This window comes from Aspergillus oryzae, chromosome 2 (genome assembly GCF_000184455.2).
Source record: "Aspergillus oryzae RIB40 DNA, chromosome 2".
In the NCBI taxonomy this organism is placed as follows: Eukaryota; Fungi; Ascomycota; class Eurotiomycetes; order Eurotiales; family Aspergillaceae; genus Aspergillus; species Aspergillus oryzae.
Window position 1 is genome coordinate 4,523,355 of NC_036436.1, and position 19,170 is coordinate 4,542,524.

General features: G+C 47.7%; 6 protein-coding genes across 6 annotated transcripts; 4 read left to right on the forward strand and 2 right to left on the reverse strand.

The window, feature by feature from the left end:
- Positions 1-4,329: 4,329 nt before the first annotated feature.
- On the forward strand, positions 4,330-5,052 carry AO090003000897 (uncharacterized protein; the record flags this gene model as incomplete). Its single annotated transcript, XM_023235087.1, has 1 exon — positions 4,330-5,052. The coding sequence occupies one exon, from the start codon at positions 4,330-4,332 to the stop codon at positions 5,050-5,052; it is 723 nt and encodes a 240-aa protein (XP_023090140.1).
- Positions 5,053-6,765: 1,713 nt separating this feature from the next.
- On the reverse strand, positions 6,766-7,761 carry AO090003000898 (uncharacterized protein; the record flags this gene model as incomplete). The annotated part of the gene is made up of 3 exons (XM_023235088.1): positions 6,766-6,835; positions 7,131-7,196; positions 7,367-7,761. 3 exons carry the CDS (start codon positions 7,759-7,761, stop codon positions 6,766-6,768), a joined length of 531 nt encoding a protein of 176 aa, XP_023090141.1.
- A 1,455-nt stretch (positions 7,762-9,216) lies between these two features.
- AO090003000900 (uncharacterized protein) lies at positions 9,217-9,877 on the forward strand (the record flags this gene model as incomplete). The annotated part of the gene is made up of 2 exons (XM_023235089.1): positions 9,217-9,276; positions 9,530-9,877. 2 exons carry the CDS (start codon positions 9,217-9,219, stop codon positions 9,875-9,877), a joined length of 408 nt encoding a protein of 135 aa, XP_023090142.1.
- A 4,396-nt stretch (positions 9,878-14,273) lies between these two features.
- Positions 14,274-15,829, forward strand: AO090003000901 (putative Ras guanyl-nucleotide exchange factor RasGEF; the record flags this gene model as incomplete). Its single annotated transcript, XM_001819968.3, has 3 exons — positions 14,274-15,212; positions 15,263-15,691; positions 15,746-15,829. The coding sequence occupies 3 exons, from the start codon at positions 14,274-14,276 to the stop codon at positions 15,827-15,829; spliced, it is 1,452 nt and encodes a 483-aa protein (XP_001820020.3).
- A 402-nt stretch (positions 15,830-16,231) lies between these two features.
- On the forward strand, positions 16,232-16,561 carry AO090003000902 (LYR motif-containing protein; the record flags this gene model as incomplete). Its single annotated transcript, XM_001819969.1, has 1 exon — positions 16,232-16,561. The coding sequence occupies one exon, from the start codon at positions 16,232-16,234 to the stop codon at positions 16,559-16,561; it is 330 nt and encodes a 109-aa protein (XP_001820021.1).
- A 429-nt stretch (positions 16,562-16,990) lies between these two features.
- On the reverse strand, positions 16,991-18,244 carry AO090003000903 (putative PP-loop ATPase superfamily protein; the record flags this gene model as incomplete). The annotated part of the gene is made up of 1 exon (XM_001819970.3): positions 16,991-18,244. One exon carries the CDS (start codon positions 18,242-18,244, stop codon positions 16,991-16,993), a length of 1,254 nt encoding a protein of 417 aa, XP_001820022.1.
- Positions 18,245-19,170: the final 926 nt, after the last annotated feature.

Below are 19,170 nucleotides of genomic sequence, written 5' to 3' on the forward strand. Positions count from 1 at the left end.
AATGATTGCGCTGAAAGAAGCGACCAGGCTTCTATCGATAATATGCGTAGAGGGCGTCTTGTAAAAGGCCGTAGGCAAAGAGGTCGGGTAAGAGGGGCCCCTATCCGAGAGAATAATCGTTCTGATTCTTTTTTTTTTCCTTTTTTTCCTTTTTTCCCTTTATTTCTTCGGGGGATTTTTTGTCTTTTTAATTTAATAAAGAACGTTATTACCCAGCTCGATTCAAATTGATTCCGTTCACGAGGAATCTAGAGATACACTCGATGTCGAGTTGCGACAAAAGAGTTGGTCCAGAAAGCGCGGGTTCGCAGATGGTAGCGTGACCATTTAACGGATGACGTTGGAAATCAGTGTGGCTCCAGTACAGTAACTTATGGGTAGATCCCCTTAAGAGTAGCGCATCTTCGAGGCGGGCGCACGCGAGATCACTGGTGAGATAAGAATGAACCGTCGCGATTCAATCAAGCAGAAATCGGACTTATTACGAAGGACGTTTTCTCTCTTTTTATGCGTCTCTTTTTTTTTTTTTTTTTTTTTTTGTTGTTGTTCTTTCGATGGTTGTTGGTCGCTGCGACGAGAGGTTGGAGGCGTGAGGGCGAAAAGTTGAAAGCGGCGTCGCAGCTTCGTAAAGGTGCTTTGGAGAGAGCCGGAGTGTGGCTTCTGCAACGTTGCTGGATCGATCTGTCGCCCCAAAATGCGGGAGGTGGGCCAGGGGCACAAGGCGGGTGACAGTGCTCTAATTGTTGAGTACGGAGAAATGTGAGGCAGAAAGATCAAAGTTCAGAAGTAGTATCTGTTCCGAGTAGAAGAAGATGCGGAAAAAAGAAAAAGAAGAAAAAACGAGAAATCTCGAGGGAGGCGAAAAGAAAATGTAAAAAAGGAGGAGAAGTTGTACAGTGATGAGAGAGGATGGATAGATAAAAAAAAAAATGCAAGCTAACACCGTCGCAGCAGCTAATGTACCTAAACCTCAGGCCACTGAGAGTGGACACGAAGGAGGAGAAAAGACGAGCCACGGGTCGGGGCACCGAGAGGCAGTGGCGCAAGTGGTCCGTCAAGCTACTACCATAATCGTGGTTAGGTTCAAGGAGTCAGTTCATTGAGATGGTTGGTTCATTGGTCGGTGCCTCTGAGCGACATTCATACATGGGTGTAAGGACCAACCAATATCGAATTGAGCCCGGGAGCGTTTTTAATTACTTTGGAGGCGGGGTAAGTTATTTTGACAGAAGAGCCTAGATAAACCTCGCATGGAGCCACAGGTCGAGTGCAGAAGGTATGAAGAAAGAGGCGGAACGAATTGAAAGAAACTACTGCGCCGGATTGATTGGAGGGGAAGGAAATTCTACCAGGAAGGTATTCGTCGGTTCCGACCATTCATCAGTCCCAATGATGCCTTAGGTATGGGATCAATGTAGCAAAGGTCATGTAATGGAATGAGTGGTGGCGGCAATCAAGTGGTGGTCGTACTTAGCGTAGTATGACAGACAGGCAAGACAGGTGCAAGGAACTGGTCGGCCATCGATGGAACGCTTCAAGTGGGTCGAGTGGAGGCCAAGTTGAAGATCCTCCGGGGTGTTCAAATGGGAATCGGATGCCCCGAGCCACCTCTCAGCGTCCTTGGATTTCCCCAAGTCCTGTCAGTGAACACGACACAGGTGATGCCTTTCCATGTATATGTAACCTATCTATACCTTCAATTTGAATTGTAAGAAAAACTCTCTGTCACTACGATCTGTTCCACGAAATTATGCTGAGGAAGCGAGCTTTGAGAAAGGGTTTGTCAACTCATTCAATTGCATCATCCCCTTGATGCTTAATACGCAGCTCATGCGACCAAATACCTATACTAGCGCTTGACTACGGGGGTCCCAACCGTAACAAAGAAATGTATAGCCCAGAGAGTGTGTATAACTGGAATTGAATTGAATCGATTCGAATTGATTGATTGATTGATTCATATGAAAATCGTCGGCTGACATTAACACTGGGTGTGTGTGGTGGTCTCTTCCCAGTTGCCCCACCATTTGGTATGCGCTACGATTTGTAGAGGTTTGCAGAGACCACCTGGAAGCAACCCGAACAGGGAGCTATTCTCTTGCCCTCCATATATATATGTACAATAGAAAAAGGAAGAGAACAAAAAAGAGAAAGGTCAAAATTGAGTCACTCATAACCTTATATTTATTATAAAATCTTCTTTCTTCCTCCTTTCCCTTTCGTTTTTTTACTTTTTCTTCTTCCATCGTTTATTCCTGGAAAGTAGAAAAAGGGTCACGGGTGTCAGACCACTTCTTGTATCATAACGTCATACTGTCGTTACGTTACACTCCACCATACCCGACAATCTTTGGGTAAAAAAAACACCAAAAGCATCCAGGAATTAATTGTTCGAAGCAAACATCCTAGGTCCCAGTACATGATTAACCCTTCCATACTTTCCATCCATTTGTCGAAGGAGGTCGAACATCATCTCCCCTCTTTTAGGGATCTCTTCTGGACCAACCATGTGCCACACTAAAAAGAAGCGCATCCGAATTGCGGGGGAAGAAGGACGCAATCAAATCATATTGTCCTGAAAAAGATGACCTCCTCACCAGTAAAGTTGGGCCGAAGGAATACCGTCCAATTACGAGACGCAAGTTCCCATGTCATGCAGGATCTTCTGCCGTCCAGATTGCGGAGAGAGCTTTCCCGCATTGGTTCTTTCAACCCACGAGCCGCCTTTGCATTTGCCTAGGTTCTTTTTCCTTCCAGCCATACGAGTCCATATCATATTCCCCGTCCTCAGAGGAGATCGTTTTCCGTTACTCACCGATATCCACAAGAAGTAAGTTCACTTCACAGTGACTGTCCGTTTAGGCCCCTGGCTACCCCTTTCGTTAGTCCAAGGGGGTTGCAGCGTAACAGACAGTTCAAGTACTCCAGGAGGAAGAGCTCTGCGGTCCCACCCATGGTTGATAGCTTGTCGGACCCTTCTCTCGGCCACTGGGTCAATGATGGCTAATGACACCAAAAATCAGATGGTAACCCACGGATTGTTGGAGGCGCATTCCAGCCTTCAAGTCCATTCATTATGAAATATTTCAACTGAGACCAGATTGGTGACGTGGGGATGTTGCACGATTACTCTCATTGATCATCATCTGATACCGTTTTGACAGTATTTCTTTGATCAAAGTTTTCATTTTATTTTTACTTTTTTTCCCTTTCCTTTCCTTCTTTACTTCGTTTCTTTTTTCTATTCGGATTCTTCTCGTTGTCAGGTTTTGTTTTGATGCTTATATTCCCCGAAACGTGGTTTACCTTCCCTGACTGGTAGTCTCTACCCGATCACGTCGCGGTACATCACTGTACACAAATATATATGCAGAACGGCAGACGGAAAGAATCAACACCATACGATACACCCTGACTAACACCTCAGCCACACACAAGCAAGAAACCAATTATTCTTTTCCATCCTCCACTACCCACCGGCAATATCTGAATGCCGATCCGATCTCACAGTTGTCAACCTCATCTGGGTAGACTTTATGATTTCGACCCACATCTAGAACCCCGCAGCCCCTTCCAGGCAGGTCCGACCATGTCTACCCTTTCTTGTAAACCTCCAGCTCTCAAAAGTCAGGTGCTTCACATCCCCTGCAGTAAAATCTGAATATAACCCTTAGCAACTCGAGGGATATGTTAGTAGCCCCTAAGACATTGACTAAATTAGCCCGACCTAGTCCCTACGCTTGAGCCCCCCCCCCGGCCGAAAGAAAGTCCATTGCATCCTTTAGGCCTCCCTTCTCCAATTTGGAACTCCACCTTCCGCGCTCCCACCCGACGCTAGTATCTTTGTTTTTTCAAAATCCCCTTGTGGGATTGGGCTTGCTTGATTGGGGGATGTCGTTGCGACATGTGCCTTTTCGGTTTTCGTTGTGAGGGTTCGGCTCTCGGCTCCTCATAGCCGACGCCCAATTTGCCTGCGTTTTCGTGGCGAGAGGCTGGGGTGGTGGGTGTAGGGTTGTGGCGAATTTGGGACCTTTCCGGCTTGGGAGGGTGCCTGGACTGTCGAAATAATGTGTTAATCTAGATAGATGTTCTTGGTCTATGTCTTGTTGGGTTGTTGATTAGTCTTGCCCATCAGAGTCGTCATAGAATACTATAGAGAGGGGTATGTGTTTATAGTTCATTCGATAGTATTGTACAAGTCCCCATTACGGAGAGACGTAAACATGAGCATTTCCATACGCAAAGCTCTTCTATCCACTCATTAAAACATTGATATGCAACCAATGGTATATAAACGAAACAAACGAACAAAGACAGGGACAAAATACAATGCTTTTATGGGGCCGAGTCCAGAGTTCCCTTGCCTCCCGTAGAAGCGGTGGCAGCGGCACCCTTCTGTTGGCGCAACTTCTCTTCAAACTTGGCGAATTCGTGCATCGAGATCTCCTCCTCCTCATCCATCACTTGCTCAACTCCCTGCACTTCCTCGATCTGTCCAGACATACACCATTAGCCACCTACCCCAACAAGCAACCCCGAGGGGAAAATAAAAGACGGGAAACTTACGTAGTGCATAAGCATAGACTCAATGCCGTTCTTCAGAGTGACAGTGCTCGAGTCGCAGGTCCGGCAAGCGCCGCGCAACTTCAGCATCACAATACCGTTCTCGAAGCCCCGAAGCTCAATGTCGCCTCCATCTTCCTGGATTGCCGGCCGGATTCTTGTCTCCAAGAGCTCCTTGATCATGCTGACAACTTCGTCATCTTCTTCATTGTAGCTGAGCGATTCCTCCTCGCCGCCCTCCTGCGCGTTCTCTCCGGATTTAGCGACCGTGTTGACGATCGGCTCGCCGGAGGTTACAGCCTGCGTAATCAAGCTGAAGATTTCGGGTTTGATATGGGCCCAGTTTGCATCGCTTGCCTTGGTCACAGTGATGAACTCAGGTCCGAAGAAGATGGAGGTGACACCGTCAACATTGAACAGGTTCGCAGCCAAGGGGGAAGGGTGAGGAGGAGCGAGAGTAGAGCGAGGGGACAAGTACTCGAGGAATGATGTCGGGAAATCCTCTGGGAGGACACGATGGTTAGGAATGAACTTCAGAGCCTAAATTCAGGTCTCAGCATCAGTATGGGTCCAATCAAAATGGTCTGAACAGTGATTGACCTACGTCGGGATTGGGTGTGTTCTCGGTTTGGATGAAGATTGAGCGCTTGCTGACTGGCGATGGCCCATTCACACGGGTCACTGCAGACTGTTGGTGAGGCCGCAAAGTCGGCCGATGGCGAGCCTCCGAGGCAGTAATAGCGGGCAACCGAGCCGAACGGTGGATAGTTCTGTAAGATGCAAAGACATTGGGGATGACGGTGCGCGAGGAAGGCTCAACCACGCCCAAGCGCTGTGCCGTGACTCTGGAGTTCAAGACAGTTCGCCTAAGCATGGTACCTGATACTGAGCTGACAGACATATTTTGAACTTAGTAACCTAGTACGCTGGCGTATCTGGTTTGTCTGTTTGGGGATTGTTTCTGGATAGTTGATGGAAAGTACAATACTTTCTTCCGACCGCCCGGCACTCTGACGCAATGGGTTTCACGTGACCCGGGAAACGAACTTGCTGATAAATCGGGAATTGACTTTAGCCAATCACAAGGTGGCAGTTTGACATACCCGACATTCCAGTCCACTGCCGAAGTTGCATTGCATTCGGAAAAAAGCGAGACATCGGAGTGTCCCCAGGTATCTATGCTTCGAGCATTCCTAATAATGGTAGTCGTATCACCCTTTTAAGGAGCTACTGTTCTCTGGATCGTATGTATATACAGTACATGTTTCACTATCTAAAGGTAGCTCGACATGTATTTCTTCCACACACCCCCTCATACAACAACTTGTATATGTAAAATCTAAAATCACAACTCATGATATGTGTGGTGATTGTTCGTTTCTGATAACGTACTAGCTAATTAAGACAAAAAAAAGCGGACTATCGTGATAGAGGGGATACCCTCGAAGTATAGCAGCATGGGGCGTAAAGCTGATGACTACATATACTCGTATTATGTATAATAGACGACACGTTCAGAGCTTTGGAAGCTTGGGCTCAATGGGTATTAACGCTAGCACATAGAAGCTGGTCTTTGGAGGAAGCTTAGCCAAGCTTTTGTGCTTGCGCGGTGAGCTAATCCTCTGTATTGTTTGCATAGCTGTTGAATGATGTAATCGCCGAAATCGCTCTCACTCAGGCGATATCGATTTGGGAGTCAAATATCTCCTCTGTGAAGAACGGTACTTGGGCCAAACCATGTCCTTTAGAAAATACCCGATACCAAGACCTAGCTGAGGCAGAAGCACAAACACTTCCTGGCACCACCGGTATTTTTCGGCTAATTCATGTACGCTATAAAACTGTGCGCTCTGACTTAAGGGAGCAAGCAGGAACTGGGCGCCCAAGGTTTTCAAATCTGGCTGTAAGCAATAGAGAACGGAGCGACAGACCTGGTCAGCATAGTGTTCAGCAAGGGTAGTGAAATCGGCTGTGATTTCGGAATTTGCATGTTCGCCAGAAGGTGAGTAGCAGCCAGCCAGAGAGACGTGGCCTGCCGAAACTTGGAGTACCTCGAGTAACTGGTCTATTAGAGGATAGAGCAATACTAATGCAGTCCAGTATATTAGATGAGCTTCTGCACAAGTGAGAGACGGGAATTGAAAGGGCTTGGGCAACAAGTCGGTGAAGAGAGAGCTTCTAAAATCCTTTCGACAAGTCACATTAGCAGGTGATACTGAAGGCTTCCCGAGTTCCTTCTGCATCCTGCAACAGATTCGATGGAGTTTCTCCTCTAAAGAGAAACAAGTGAATAACAATTCTCGCCCAGAGTTTTGAATCTGGTCGTGGACTTCAGCCCCCTTCTTGAGAAAGCCGTCAACTTGTTCCATCAAAGCGGAACAGTCCGCCAGCCGATCAATAAGCTCATCAATGGGCTCAGGACTATCTCTGTCCTGCAACGAGTTATCTTGCCAGGCCGAGGGGTTGTAGAAATCTGGCGCTTTGCGTTTTCCAATTGCATCGCACAACTGGTTTACTAAGCATCAGCAAGTAGAAGCGGTCGACTAATCGAGGATCAGAACACTAACAGTGACGAACTTGAGTTGACGACGAAAGAGCCTTGAGGCAGCGGTCTCATCATCTTGTCCAGAACACTGGTTGATGATCGCACTACTGCCTTGGACATGGGCAATCCACGCCCCAAATCCCGGTGGGGAGCAGTTGATTAACTGCTTCCCTGTCAGCTGGTGCGATAACAGTGGGACCCAGTGCAAGTATATCCGTGAGACATACTTCATATATTTGGAAGATTATCGTGGTATACAAGGCATCTTTGCCGAGAGCTCTTCCCGAGCTTATCTTACCATACAGCATCTGAATGGCATTCCCGTAGATTTTAGTGCTGTTCTGCAGTAAATGTCTATCTTGATTTTGTTTTGCCAAAAAAGCCGTTGAGAGAGCGACAACCGCTTTGTCTAGAAGCAGGCTGCTCCCAGAGAGATCTGGAAGGGTCTGAAGAATATTCTTCCCCGTCCTGTCGCGTATATATTGTGACTGGGGCAGATATCTGTCTATGAAGGACTGGAACAATTGAGATCGGACCTCCACATTAGTATTCAGCTGAGGCACTCCAGGTTCCACCTGGCCTACTTGGTGAGTTATAAGATCGTTCAGAAGAGCTTTTGGGCGCCGGGTGAACTTTTGCGCACCATCCTCCATTGCATTGGAGGATTTGTGTATGAAAACCCTTGACCGCTCATAACCGGTGCAGACATGGCCGTTCTTGACGCACCGGAGGCATTCCGGTTTGGCTTCATCGCACTAAACATGCGTTATATTCCAACGGTCAGGAGTCTGCTGGTTCGTTGCTTAGGAAAAAGGGTTGTGTTCGGCCTTACCTTGACCTTTCGGCGCCGGCATGTATTGCATCCGGTGGACTTAAACGGTATGCCGCCCATTTTCGTGACCCGAGGTCATCTCGGTTACCGCGCACCGCAGAAGTGAAAGAGGTGGGCCAGATTAGAATCTGTTTTGAATTGGCTGCGCATAGGCTGAACAAGTAAACAATGTCTCTAATCAAGATCCTACGCACATCGCTTTCTACCTACGAAGTGCACACACCAGGAGGATGAACCATGGTATGTGGATCACATGTGACCGTTAAGCTGCTGATCTTTTCCCCACTCACTGGGACTTTGTTAGTCTTAGTTTTCGGATGTTCGAGTCTTCGAGAGCCCCAAATGCAGTCACAGTGAGAAAGCGGTGGCCGGAAATGTCTACAAATCATGACACAGCTTCTCCCGTATGGAGGCTTATTGAGGGTAGGAATCCTATTATGTTATCCAGTGTCAAATGATGTTGAGATCTAGTGTAATGTAACGGTCCATCTTCAATGACTCTTTTGGTGCTGTAAATCAATCCAGTGACGTTTTATACATCGATGTTTAACACACAATGCAGCAGCTATCGGGGTCATGAAGCTACTAGACGATGAAGTCGATGGTATTTCGTACAAAAGAGCTCTTTAAGCTCTTATGGGGTTTGTACAAACATGAAACACAATACTAGCCCTATTAGCGCACGCGAATTAGTGTTCGGTCAAGCCCAAAGGTATCATCATCTCCATCGAAGGTTATAACCATCTGTCCTTCCCAAGGAAGTATCTGATATGTTCACTATTGCCATTATATTCAATTCATGTAAAGGATCCTCCGGGAGAGCATTAGTCGGAAGCTTTGATGTCTCAATGGACAATGCTATTTGCTGCCTGGGGTGTTGGCTTGCGAATACGTTTTATGTCATATTGCGTGCCATGGAGAAGTTGAAGTTTTGTATTAGGAAGCTTAGCAAAGATGTTTAATGTTGGCAATCAATCAGTATGAAGACAATTGAGCAATCTGAAGCATCTAGGTAGGATGGTGCAGAAACACTAGTACTTTTCAGGTATGGTCTGATGCTGACACATCCCTTTCAGAGCTCTTTTTGTTCTCGATTGGCATTTTCGACCGCTTCCAGCCCATCCCAGGTGTTTAAGATTGACAAGCTTGAACACCTAAGGCTGAATTTAATAAACCCATTGTGGTTGGATGCTCAACCATGCTTGAGGGGGTCTGATTGAATGCTGCGCAGCTGCGAAAGCTCCAAGGCTGCTCATACTAAGAAAATGCCTAATACATGCGAGGTTTGCGCCTCAGAACCCTCCAAATACCGATGTCCGACATGTGGGCTTTTGAGGTAAGTTTCAAGAGTTACTGAAAAGAAAGAAAAAGAAAGCTGTGAATTAATCCACAGATGCAAAGATAGCAAACAAGAAAAACAGAACCACTAATATGCATCCCCCAGTTGCTCGCTCGCCTGCACTCAGTCCCACAAAATCTACTGCGCGCCCAAAGAACCATCGTCAAAGACATCCGAAGAAGTGAATGGTACCGGACACCAACCAGAAGAAGTCAATGGGCATACTGGTGAAAATACACATGAGTCACAGAACGATACCGACCCCCATGCTTTAGGGTCTTCACCCCAGCTTAAGGAGCTGTTCGATCGTTATCCGGCACTACGTGACCAGTTACGAGATATCTATAAGGCTACCCTTGAGGAGGAATGGGTTGAGACTCAAGTTCATGGGGGCCGACGTCCCTTCGGACGGGGAAAGGGAGCTCCTCGCAGCCGAGGACCTTGGACTCGTGAGAAGGGCTTCAACAGAGGGTTGGGAAAAGTTAGAAAACTAAGGGAGATGTGCGAAGAAGGCTCCGAGGTCGGGAAAAACGCCGAAGGCTACATGCGATTCGTAGCTTTGGTCAATGGAGAGCGATTCCCCCAGGAATCTACATGACGTGTACTTTGTCGTTTGCTCTTCTCCCTTCTGCCTTGGGAAGCATCACGCGTGCATCAAACGGGAGTTTTAGATTCATGTGTTTGTCAGTCATTCTCGACCTCGATTAACTGTGCCGAGGCTGAACATGTTGGGTGAAAAAAACCGGACAATAAACCGACAAGCCTTCACCTCGGAAAGTTTTTTAGCAGAGGGCCCAGTATATTCGTGGTAACCTTGACTGATGTATAGTACACTTTAGCAACCTATGAAGAAGAAATTAAACAACTAGAGCAATCAAGTATGAGGTTATAAGGTTTGCATATTAGCTGATCCGACTATGTCAAACCCGCCCTCCGTTCCGCTGCTAGGTTATCAGACGAGAATTTTTTTTGTGTAGGCATATAAGCTTAAAACAATACCACCCTGGAAAGGCTGGGATAAATAAAATAACTATGGCCTACATAGCCATAGCGGAGGTACGTACTCCGTTCGAGGACTTATGTTGACACTCGGGCCATCTTCGGCAGAAGCCAACCAAGTCAGCAAGCACGATGTTCCCCATAAAAATTTAATGAACTTCGTTTGACTGGCTGTCTAATGGAGACTAATGCAGTTTTAATTGACAGATCCGCTTGAGGCTGGACCACACAAAGCCGCTGGTGTTGACGCGAACTAGGTTGACGCCGTGGAGCTGAACCAGAGTTTTGTGTGATATGTGTGATAGATAGCCCTGAGGTAGGTACTTACTTCGTTTGGTGCTTGGATGTTGGTGATAGGCGATAATACCTATCCGTGCGGTCTACTCCGTATGGAGCTTCGGGATGTTATTGAATGAGTGCCTGAGTACTGATGAAACAGCAAGTACCGAATCAATTGGATCCTCTGCTTTCATTGATCCAACCTTGGAAAGGTACACAGAGTCACAGACCCTCTGGAGAACAAGAGTTGAGCAGTCGGTTCATTATTGGCCTGGATCTAAGCCCCCGTCTACTCGTGGGGAAGGTCGTGCAACGCGGCCTTCATTTGACGAGGTGAAACCGTCCCGAACTAACTATGGTCTTAGCGTATCCTTGACCACAAGTCGATACTCCGTACTCCCATCATAGGACACCCAAAAGTAAGCAAGCCCTTGGATAAGAAAAAATGGAGGACTTGAGAGATGGTTTATTGGGCGAGTCTAGTTGCCTCGTGAGCATCCCATGGAGGAATAGGATCGTAGGTGAAAAGAGGTTGTTAACAGGTGGCGGTCATGGTCATACTAGGAGGTCCGGAGTAGTAGGGTTCGGTACGGACTTTCCTATGGAGAACATGTGTTGTCTTAATATATATGCCTAGGTATAGGGTACTTACTACCTATATTAGGCTATTAGCAACACCTAGGTTGTTGATATCTCAGTATTTCTGAGTACTATATGGCATAGCATGTTTCTACTAGTATCAGCTATGTAAAAGTCCATGGAAATGATCACACCCTAAGGGGGGGGGGGGGGTTTTGCAGCAATGAGATGTCTGATTCCAAATCTCCTATTCTGATTCGGAGAGGCCGTAAAGCTACCGTCTCATTGTTTGTATCACACATGGCCATTAATGTTTCCCGGTGCCCTCCGAAGCTCTTTCTGCACTCGAGTCATTTTACGGAGTACCTCTTCACTTGAGTTTCCTTATTTTTTCGTATTTTATTTATGTTCTATTTTAGCCGGTCCTTTCTTCATTAAGTTTCAAGCTGACTGTAGTTCTTCACTATTTATTCTTTATTTCGCTCCTCCCTTACATAGAAAACAAAAAAAGTAAAAGAAACAAGGCCCAAAGACCATGTTCCTCCCTATAAGACGAACTTTTTGAAAGGGTCCCGTCGGCTTCCCACGCGGTGTGAAGATCCCAACCCGGACGGGCGCACAACGCCTTTGAAGTACGCAGAAGTCAAACTATCTTTTCCTGTACAAGGTATTTCCCTGGCAGGTCGACATCGATGGGTCTTCTTTGTTTTTCCCTCTCCATCTGATTGATTCGCCGACAGGGTACTCGTGCGTGCGTGTGTTTCTAATTATAATAACTGTCCAGCTTTCTTCCGACCAGCTTCTCCATCGTTTTCTGGGGCTCTGTCGGGCCAGTGACATCGCTCCGTCTGTTGCGCGCAAACTCGCCTTCGGCTGATCTTACGACCACTGAAGCTCCTCCCAGCATAGAAATATTTGTTCTCAACGTCACGAGAATTCTCTTGTGAGATTCTGTCCAACTTTTCCCTGCGGATACTGAATTTTCCATTGCTAATTTTGGATTTGTTTGCGTCTAGTTTCTCCCTCCGGTGTTCGGCTTTAGAAGCATCACAGAATAAAAAAATTAAAAAAATAAAAAGGAAAAAAAAAAGAGGAGAGAGGAGAAAAGCAAAAGGAATTGACACCTGTGTCAGAGGAACTCAAAGGGTCAAATTGCCGACCGTCCTTGGTATCGCTCTAAACAGTCCCTTCGATTGCACGTACTCCGATAACTTCCAGTCTGGGTTGCGAGCGACAATGGATGAGCTGCCGTGCCTGCTTCACTTACTCACGTAGCAGCAGTTGGACCTTGCGCTGTCGGACCTTGTTTGCTGTATCGGATATTCCCTAACGCCGCCGCGCTGAGTTCGCGCGAGCATCACACATTATGAACTCCCAGACACCGCGACGAGAGCGGTCATCTAGCGATAAAGCCCAAGCCATGTTCGTTCCGCAGCGGCCGGGCCTTCCAGGTCGAACAATTTCTGCCCCTGCCGGTGGTCTGCATAAACTTGATTCTTCTAAAGTGGCGATAGAGACCGGGAATAAGATTGAGCCGTCTGTTATAGAAGAAGAGGAAATCATGGTATCCTCCAGAAAGAATGGGGTTCCATCTACTCGTGCTGGCGATGAGGTACAACCAAAACCATCTGTGTTGCAAGATCCAGGAAAGCGCATCGTTTCTAACCATGATGCACTGTGCAGACATCGTCGAAGCCAAACTTTCCACTTGTTACCATTGCTGTCGTTGGCCAAGACCAAGTAGGTAAAACAACATTTATTCAGAGTGCTTTGGATATGAAACAGCCCCTTTCATCACGAGCGACTACGAAGAAGATGTCGTTAGACGGGACTGTGTATCTCGTCCGCCTTTTGGAGATGAATACGAATGAGATAACAATCGGGAACGATGGCCTCCTAGAATGGCCACGAGTTGGAAACGAATCCCCGCCAGTAGACGGCGCTCTTGTCGTCCATGATATGACACGGTCTGTCGGTCTTCCTGAACTTACAAGGCTGTTAGGTATGCGGTTCTTCTTTACTATCCCCAATACCGTCTACGTGGTTGTGGTGCTTCGCCGGCGCATTTACTAATTTCCTGTATAGACACCTTAGCAGCATTTGCATTCCCGTCTGTATTGGTCGCCAGCAAATGCGACATTCAGGCTCCAGATGGGCCGCTCGAGCCTGCGTTGAAGAACTACCAGATTCACAAGACATCTCCGGAGTCGCCGCGGTCGCAAAAGATGTGTATATCAATGGTCCTGCGTGAAGTCATTAACAGTAAATATGGTAAGCCATGCCAACTACTTCATTCCGCCAATACTGCAGTGCCCTTTATTTCACGCAGCCCTGAAAGAGGAGAGAATGAGACCAAGAAGAAACTTCTGGACTGTACCGTTGCTTTCTGACTTCTCATCTCATTTCTTGGCCAAACCCCCTTGAATGGTCCGCCACGTTCTCGCTAGTTCCGTGGCGCGGCCTGAGACTAGCGTTCGCGTCCTCCCTATTCGGCCGCCGATCTTCAGGGTGCTGGCGTCGCAGCGTGCAATCCGCTTTTCGCTGCCTACTACTCGCTGGTTCAGAGCAGACTGAATACTAACAATATTTTAGACTCCATTGAAAACCCCTACTCATTCAAAACACCCTCCGCGCAGGACTGGCATCACAGCCGTGCCAACTCCGAAAACCCCACGGCTGCATCAACTGGAGCCGCGGGCGGCCCCATCACCAGTACCTTTGATCCGGGAGTCGATGGGTACGGTGAAGACCGTCAACCCACCGACCCCTCGAATTCTTCAAACCTGGCTTCCACTGCGCAAGGCTTGCGATTCTCCCGGAGCAATACGTATCCGGTGCGACCACACACACCTCCTTCAGCGACTCGGTTGAATCCACACAAAATAACAACGGCGGAGGAGTCACCGGGAAAGGATGACAGTCGACAGCAGCAGCTTCATGCCACCTGGCGAAATAGCGGTGGCTCGGATGCCTTCAACAGCTTTCTAGATATGGATAACGGAATGGAAGGGCCAGCTAGCGCTCCGTCGAGTCCGGAAAGCAAAGAAAAGGCGTCGAGCGAAGGATCTTCCAATGGATCTTCGAATGATACCGGATTCACGTTTGATGAACTCGTTGATCGGCTTGTTGCACAACCGATGTCGAAACAGGACTCCAAATTCGCGTCTATATTCCTCTGCCTTTACCGCAAGTTTGCCGCACCGTCCACCTTGTTGAATGCACTTATCAACCGATTTGAAAGAAACGAGAAGAATTTTACCGATCAATTGACTCGCATTGCGGACCAGTTGAGGTTACTCAATATTATGTCCACCTGGGTATCGGAGTATCCAGGCGACCTAGCCTACCCTAAGACCCGCAAGCGGATTACGGATTTTGTCTCTACTTTAGAAAAGAGCCACTTTTACATGTTTGCTGCAAAGGAGGTTGGGTCCTATCTCGAGAATCACGCAGAAGACGATGATGTAGGCTGGCCATTCAGAGATGGCGACGTTGATGAATTTGACGGGCACGAGACCTTCCTCAACAACTCCGGTCGGAGCTCCCCATCCTTGTTCCTTGGCGGATCAACGATCGACGAAGGCGAGGACAACGAAGAGGAAGAAGACCCTATATACAACATGAGCGCGTTGGATCTCAGTGAAGGCGCGTCAGACCCATCTTCGAAGCTGTCGAACTCGGCTACCTTCGAGAAACCCGGCACCGTGTCGAGCCAGTCGTTCACGTTTTTGAGCATGGAGGCTGCACAGAAAGAATCTCAAAACTTAGAACTTACCCCTCGACTATCATTATCAAAAATGCAATGGCGGCAGTTCATTGAGATTCCCGACGAAGATTTCGCGCGCGAATTAACCCGTATTGACTGGATCATGTTCAACTCTTTCCGGCCACGAGATCTTGTGCGGCATGTCAGTATCTCTGGGCCGGATAAAGACAAGATCAAGAGTCTAAAGCATGTCAATCGAATGATCAAGCAGTTCAATCATCTAGCATTTTTCGTTGCTAGTGTTATCCTCTTCCGAGACAAGCCCAAGCACCGAGCGAAGGCATTAGAAAAGTTCATGAATGTTGCACAAGTGAGTTTCTATATCGCTTGCATTTTCTTCTTGCACTAACCCCCGACCAGAAACTGCGTCGATTAAATAACTATAATTCCCTCGGTGCAGTAATCGCCGGAATCAACGGAACACCAGTGCATCGACTGTCGCAAACGCGCGATTCCGTGCCTGTTCAAACGCAAAAAGATTTCATGAGGCTGGTTATCCTCATGGGCACACAAAAGAGTCACTTTGCGTATCGGCTAGCATGGGACAATACCTTTTCAGAAAGGATCCCATTCCTACCACTGCACCGACGAGATTTGGTCTCCGCTGAAGAGGGGAACAAAACATTTGTAGGAGACACGAAGTCTAGGATCAACTGGCGGAAATTCGAGGTGATGGGGGAGGTTGTCTTAGGTATTCAGCGCAGCCAGAAGACGCCTTATCCCCATCTGCATAGGTATGAGGAAGCAGCCAGGCTGGTACTCGATATCAAATTATCGGGTGACGATGAGGTTAGTTTTGTTCCCCTTCCACATTTCATCTCTGCAATTTGCTGACCTGTCTAGGATTTATATGCACGCAGTTCCCAGGTCGAGCCCTCCGCTGGCGGCGAGACGGGGCGCAAAAAGTTCGGCTGGTTACGGTCGTAAGGCGCGTGATGGAAAATTTCCCTTTTCTCATATTTCTGTTGTCACCCATGTCCATGAGGGTAACGATTATATGACCCAGTCATACACTTGTACTGACGAGATGCCTGATGAATGATGATGATCGTCTGGTCTATGTTGTACATACATACATATTGACATGTCTAAATATATTATTACTGCAACACCTAACATAGCTCTACGTATCTCGAAGCACATAACTTGCCCCAGATGAATCACGTGATCACATACAGATTGTAGGCGGAGGTAAAACGGAAGTAGGATCCACCAAACCACCAACCAGATAAGCTCTTCAACAACACCTCTAAAAAGCATCTTACAGACAAAGACAAAGAATAAAAAATCAAGACGCGACACCATCAATTAAAACGAAGAAAACCCAAAATGTCCCTCCAAGCCCAAGCAAGATCCACCTACCGGGCCCTCCTCCGCGAACTCCCACGCCGCAGCCTTTCAAACCCAACGCCTCTCCACAACCGCATCCGCGAGCTCTACCGCGACCAGACCAAATCTGCGGATGAAGAAACACTGAATGCTCATATCCAGGAGGCGGACCAGTTGGCGCAGTATGCGCGCGCGCAGCGCCAATATCTTAAGCTTGTTGAACGGTATAACCCGGGCATGACGATGGATGAGCAAGAGAAGATTAGACTTACGGCTAGACGAGTTGGAATGGATTTACCTATTGAGGCTAAGGATCGGAAGGAGGAGTGAAATGGTTTAGGGGGTATACTGGTTGCCACGGGATGGATGGGAAGGTATGGTGGGAAACGGAAAAGTTATGTGGTAGACCTTGTGGGACTATATATGTATGTGGAGTTTGGGTCTCTTGTATCAATGTGTGGTTGTATCATTTATAGATTGTATATTATTCTATGGTATCTGATTCACTGACTGTGTATAATTCATGTGAAGTCCGTTCATTCATTGTGCGTCTGTCTTCGTGATGTTTTTGGCTTTTGCACCATGTATATATCGTGGGCCGTGCGGTGCGCGGAGGGTACTCTCTGCGCTGGTTGATAGGCCTTATGTGTGGACGACGTTTTTCGGCCGTTTGTGAAAGCTGTATGCTGCACATATGTCTGGATGTAGCGATCTGGGGATCTACGACGGAAAGAATCGGTTGATACCAGGTTGACTATATCAGCCACCCAGTTGGACCCGTTCCATCTGTCGCATGAGTGTGCTGCTGCTTTCTTCATCTTCTAACCCCACGCCCACTTCGATTGCGGTCTTGGGCCGATTCTTATTCAGTCCTTCAAGCAAAGTGCATGCCTTGCAAATCTTCTGACTCGATATATATCCGCACCGTTCGCATGTGCCCATCGTTTGCGTCTTTATGGTCTTCTGTGTTGAGCCCTTGATCCCCTTGTTCTGCTTCTTACGAGGGAGGGGAACACTCTGTGCTGGCAGCTTGATCTCAACCTCTCTCGACTCCGCCGCTTCATCATCAGCCAACTTCTTCTCCATCTCCGCCATCTCACCACCACGTGTCCGACCATTTTGGCTTCCACATCCACCAGTCGACTCATCATCCGCAGCTCTAGCACAGGCTTTACCCTTAATCTCCGCAGGGACAAGTTCCGCCATGTCCTCACCACTTTTAACAATATCCAAAATCGAGCTGGGCCGAATCTTCTCCAAATCCTTAATCAGCGTCCGCGCGCTACCCCGAAATGCCTCAGGCGAGTAGATACACTCGGTACTGAAATAGTCCAGCTGCTTATGATGGGCATAGAGCACAATCTCCTTCTCATACGCATACTTCAAAGGCTTACTGCGCTTGATATCCGACGCAGCCGAATCCGTAACGATACTCGTGCCCCTCGACAAGCGCGGCAGGTCACCCCGCAGCAGATTCATCATAACCGTCTCTGCAACATCATCCGCGTTATGCCCCGTAACAACATGCTTGATACCCAATCGCGCCGCACCGCGGTCTAGCGCCTGGCGTCGGAACACCCCGCAGTATGTGCAGTTGCCTTTCTTACCCACCTGCGCGACGACCTGGTCCATCGTCCACCCGTATAACTCGTCGTATCCGACGATCTCTAGTGGCATTTCATACTGCTCTGCGTTGCGTTTGACTGTCTCTAGACTGTCGTCGCGATAGCCTTTAATTCCCTCGTCGATGGAGAGGAGACAGAGATCGAGACCATAGTTGTAGCGCTCGTTCAGAGTCTTCAGAACGGAGGCAAGGACGGTGCTGTCTTTTCCACCGCTGGCACCGATGGCGACCCGTTCCCCGGGGTAGAAGAGGGAGGTGCTGGTGATCGTTTCGTGGACTTCAGTTTCGAAAACGTTGATGAAACAGGTTCGGCAGAGCTTTTCGCGATTCTTTGGTCGGATGATTACTGCCCGGTTGGTTTGGCAGTGAAAACAGGGTGAGGGCGCCATTTTCAATTGATTTTTGAGAATTAATTCAAATTGGCTTCGGGTTTGGAGGGGAAGAAAATCAGTGATAATCGATAGCCGTCTCTTAGGTCAGCAGACCCACCACGCACTTCGGCGTGTTGGTCTGCCTCACCCAAACGATAATTCCCATCTAAACGATAAATTTGAAGCTATTCAAGCTCCTATACAACATCGCCTTGAGTATCTATCCAATAAGGTAATCTAGGGCCTTCCCTATCCACCTGGCCAGCTTCTGTACTAGGCAGATCCCCTGTATTTGTCGGTTGTGGTGGTTTATCGTATTCCAAAGCTCCCGTCTTTCTAATTTGCCTAAGACCCTGTAGTCTTTCCACCTCAGTACGATCCGCAATTCGGCGTTTTGCATCATATACAGTTAGTGGCCCGTGGTATTTAACCCTTTTCTGTGATTTCCGTCTATCCTGAGGCTTCCGGTATCGAAGATGCTGCTGTAGATCATCCTTGAGCTGAGCGGCTAATTCAGTAGTTTCAAGCGAGCTTTGGAATACACGGTCAAGGCGTCGTACAAAGCTTTGATCAAGCTCCGGGCTATTATTAATAAAGCTCTGCGCTTTACTAATACTTCGACGAAGACCTCGTATTGTAGATGGTGGCGATGAGCTTGATGGTGGTGGTGATGGTGTTGTAATTATCTCAAGTTCTGGAGCAGTTTCCAAAGCCTCACGTAGAGATTTCATCACCTTTTCTGAATCTAAGGGATATAGACCTCGCTTTTCAAAGGTATCCCGGATTGTACGTTGTTTGAAGGTCATCGTACGAATAGAATGGATCTCTTTTAAAAAATCACTCTTATCGTCCATCTCAGCACCTCTTTGAGCGAGCTCATTGTTTCTCTTGCGATAAAAGTGCTTATAGACTTGAAAAGGTTGTCCATCAAGAGGCTGTACAAG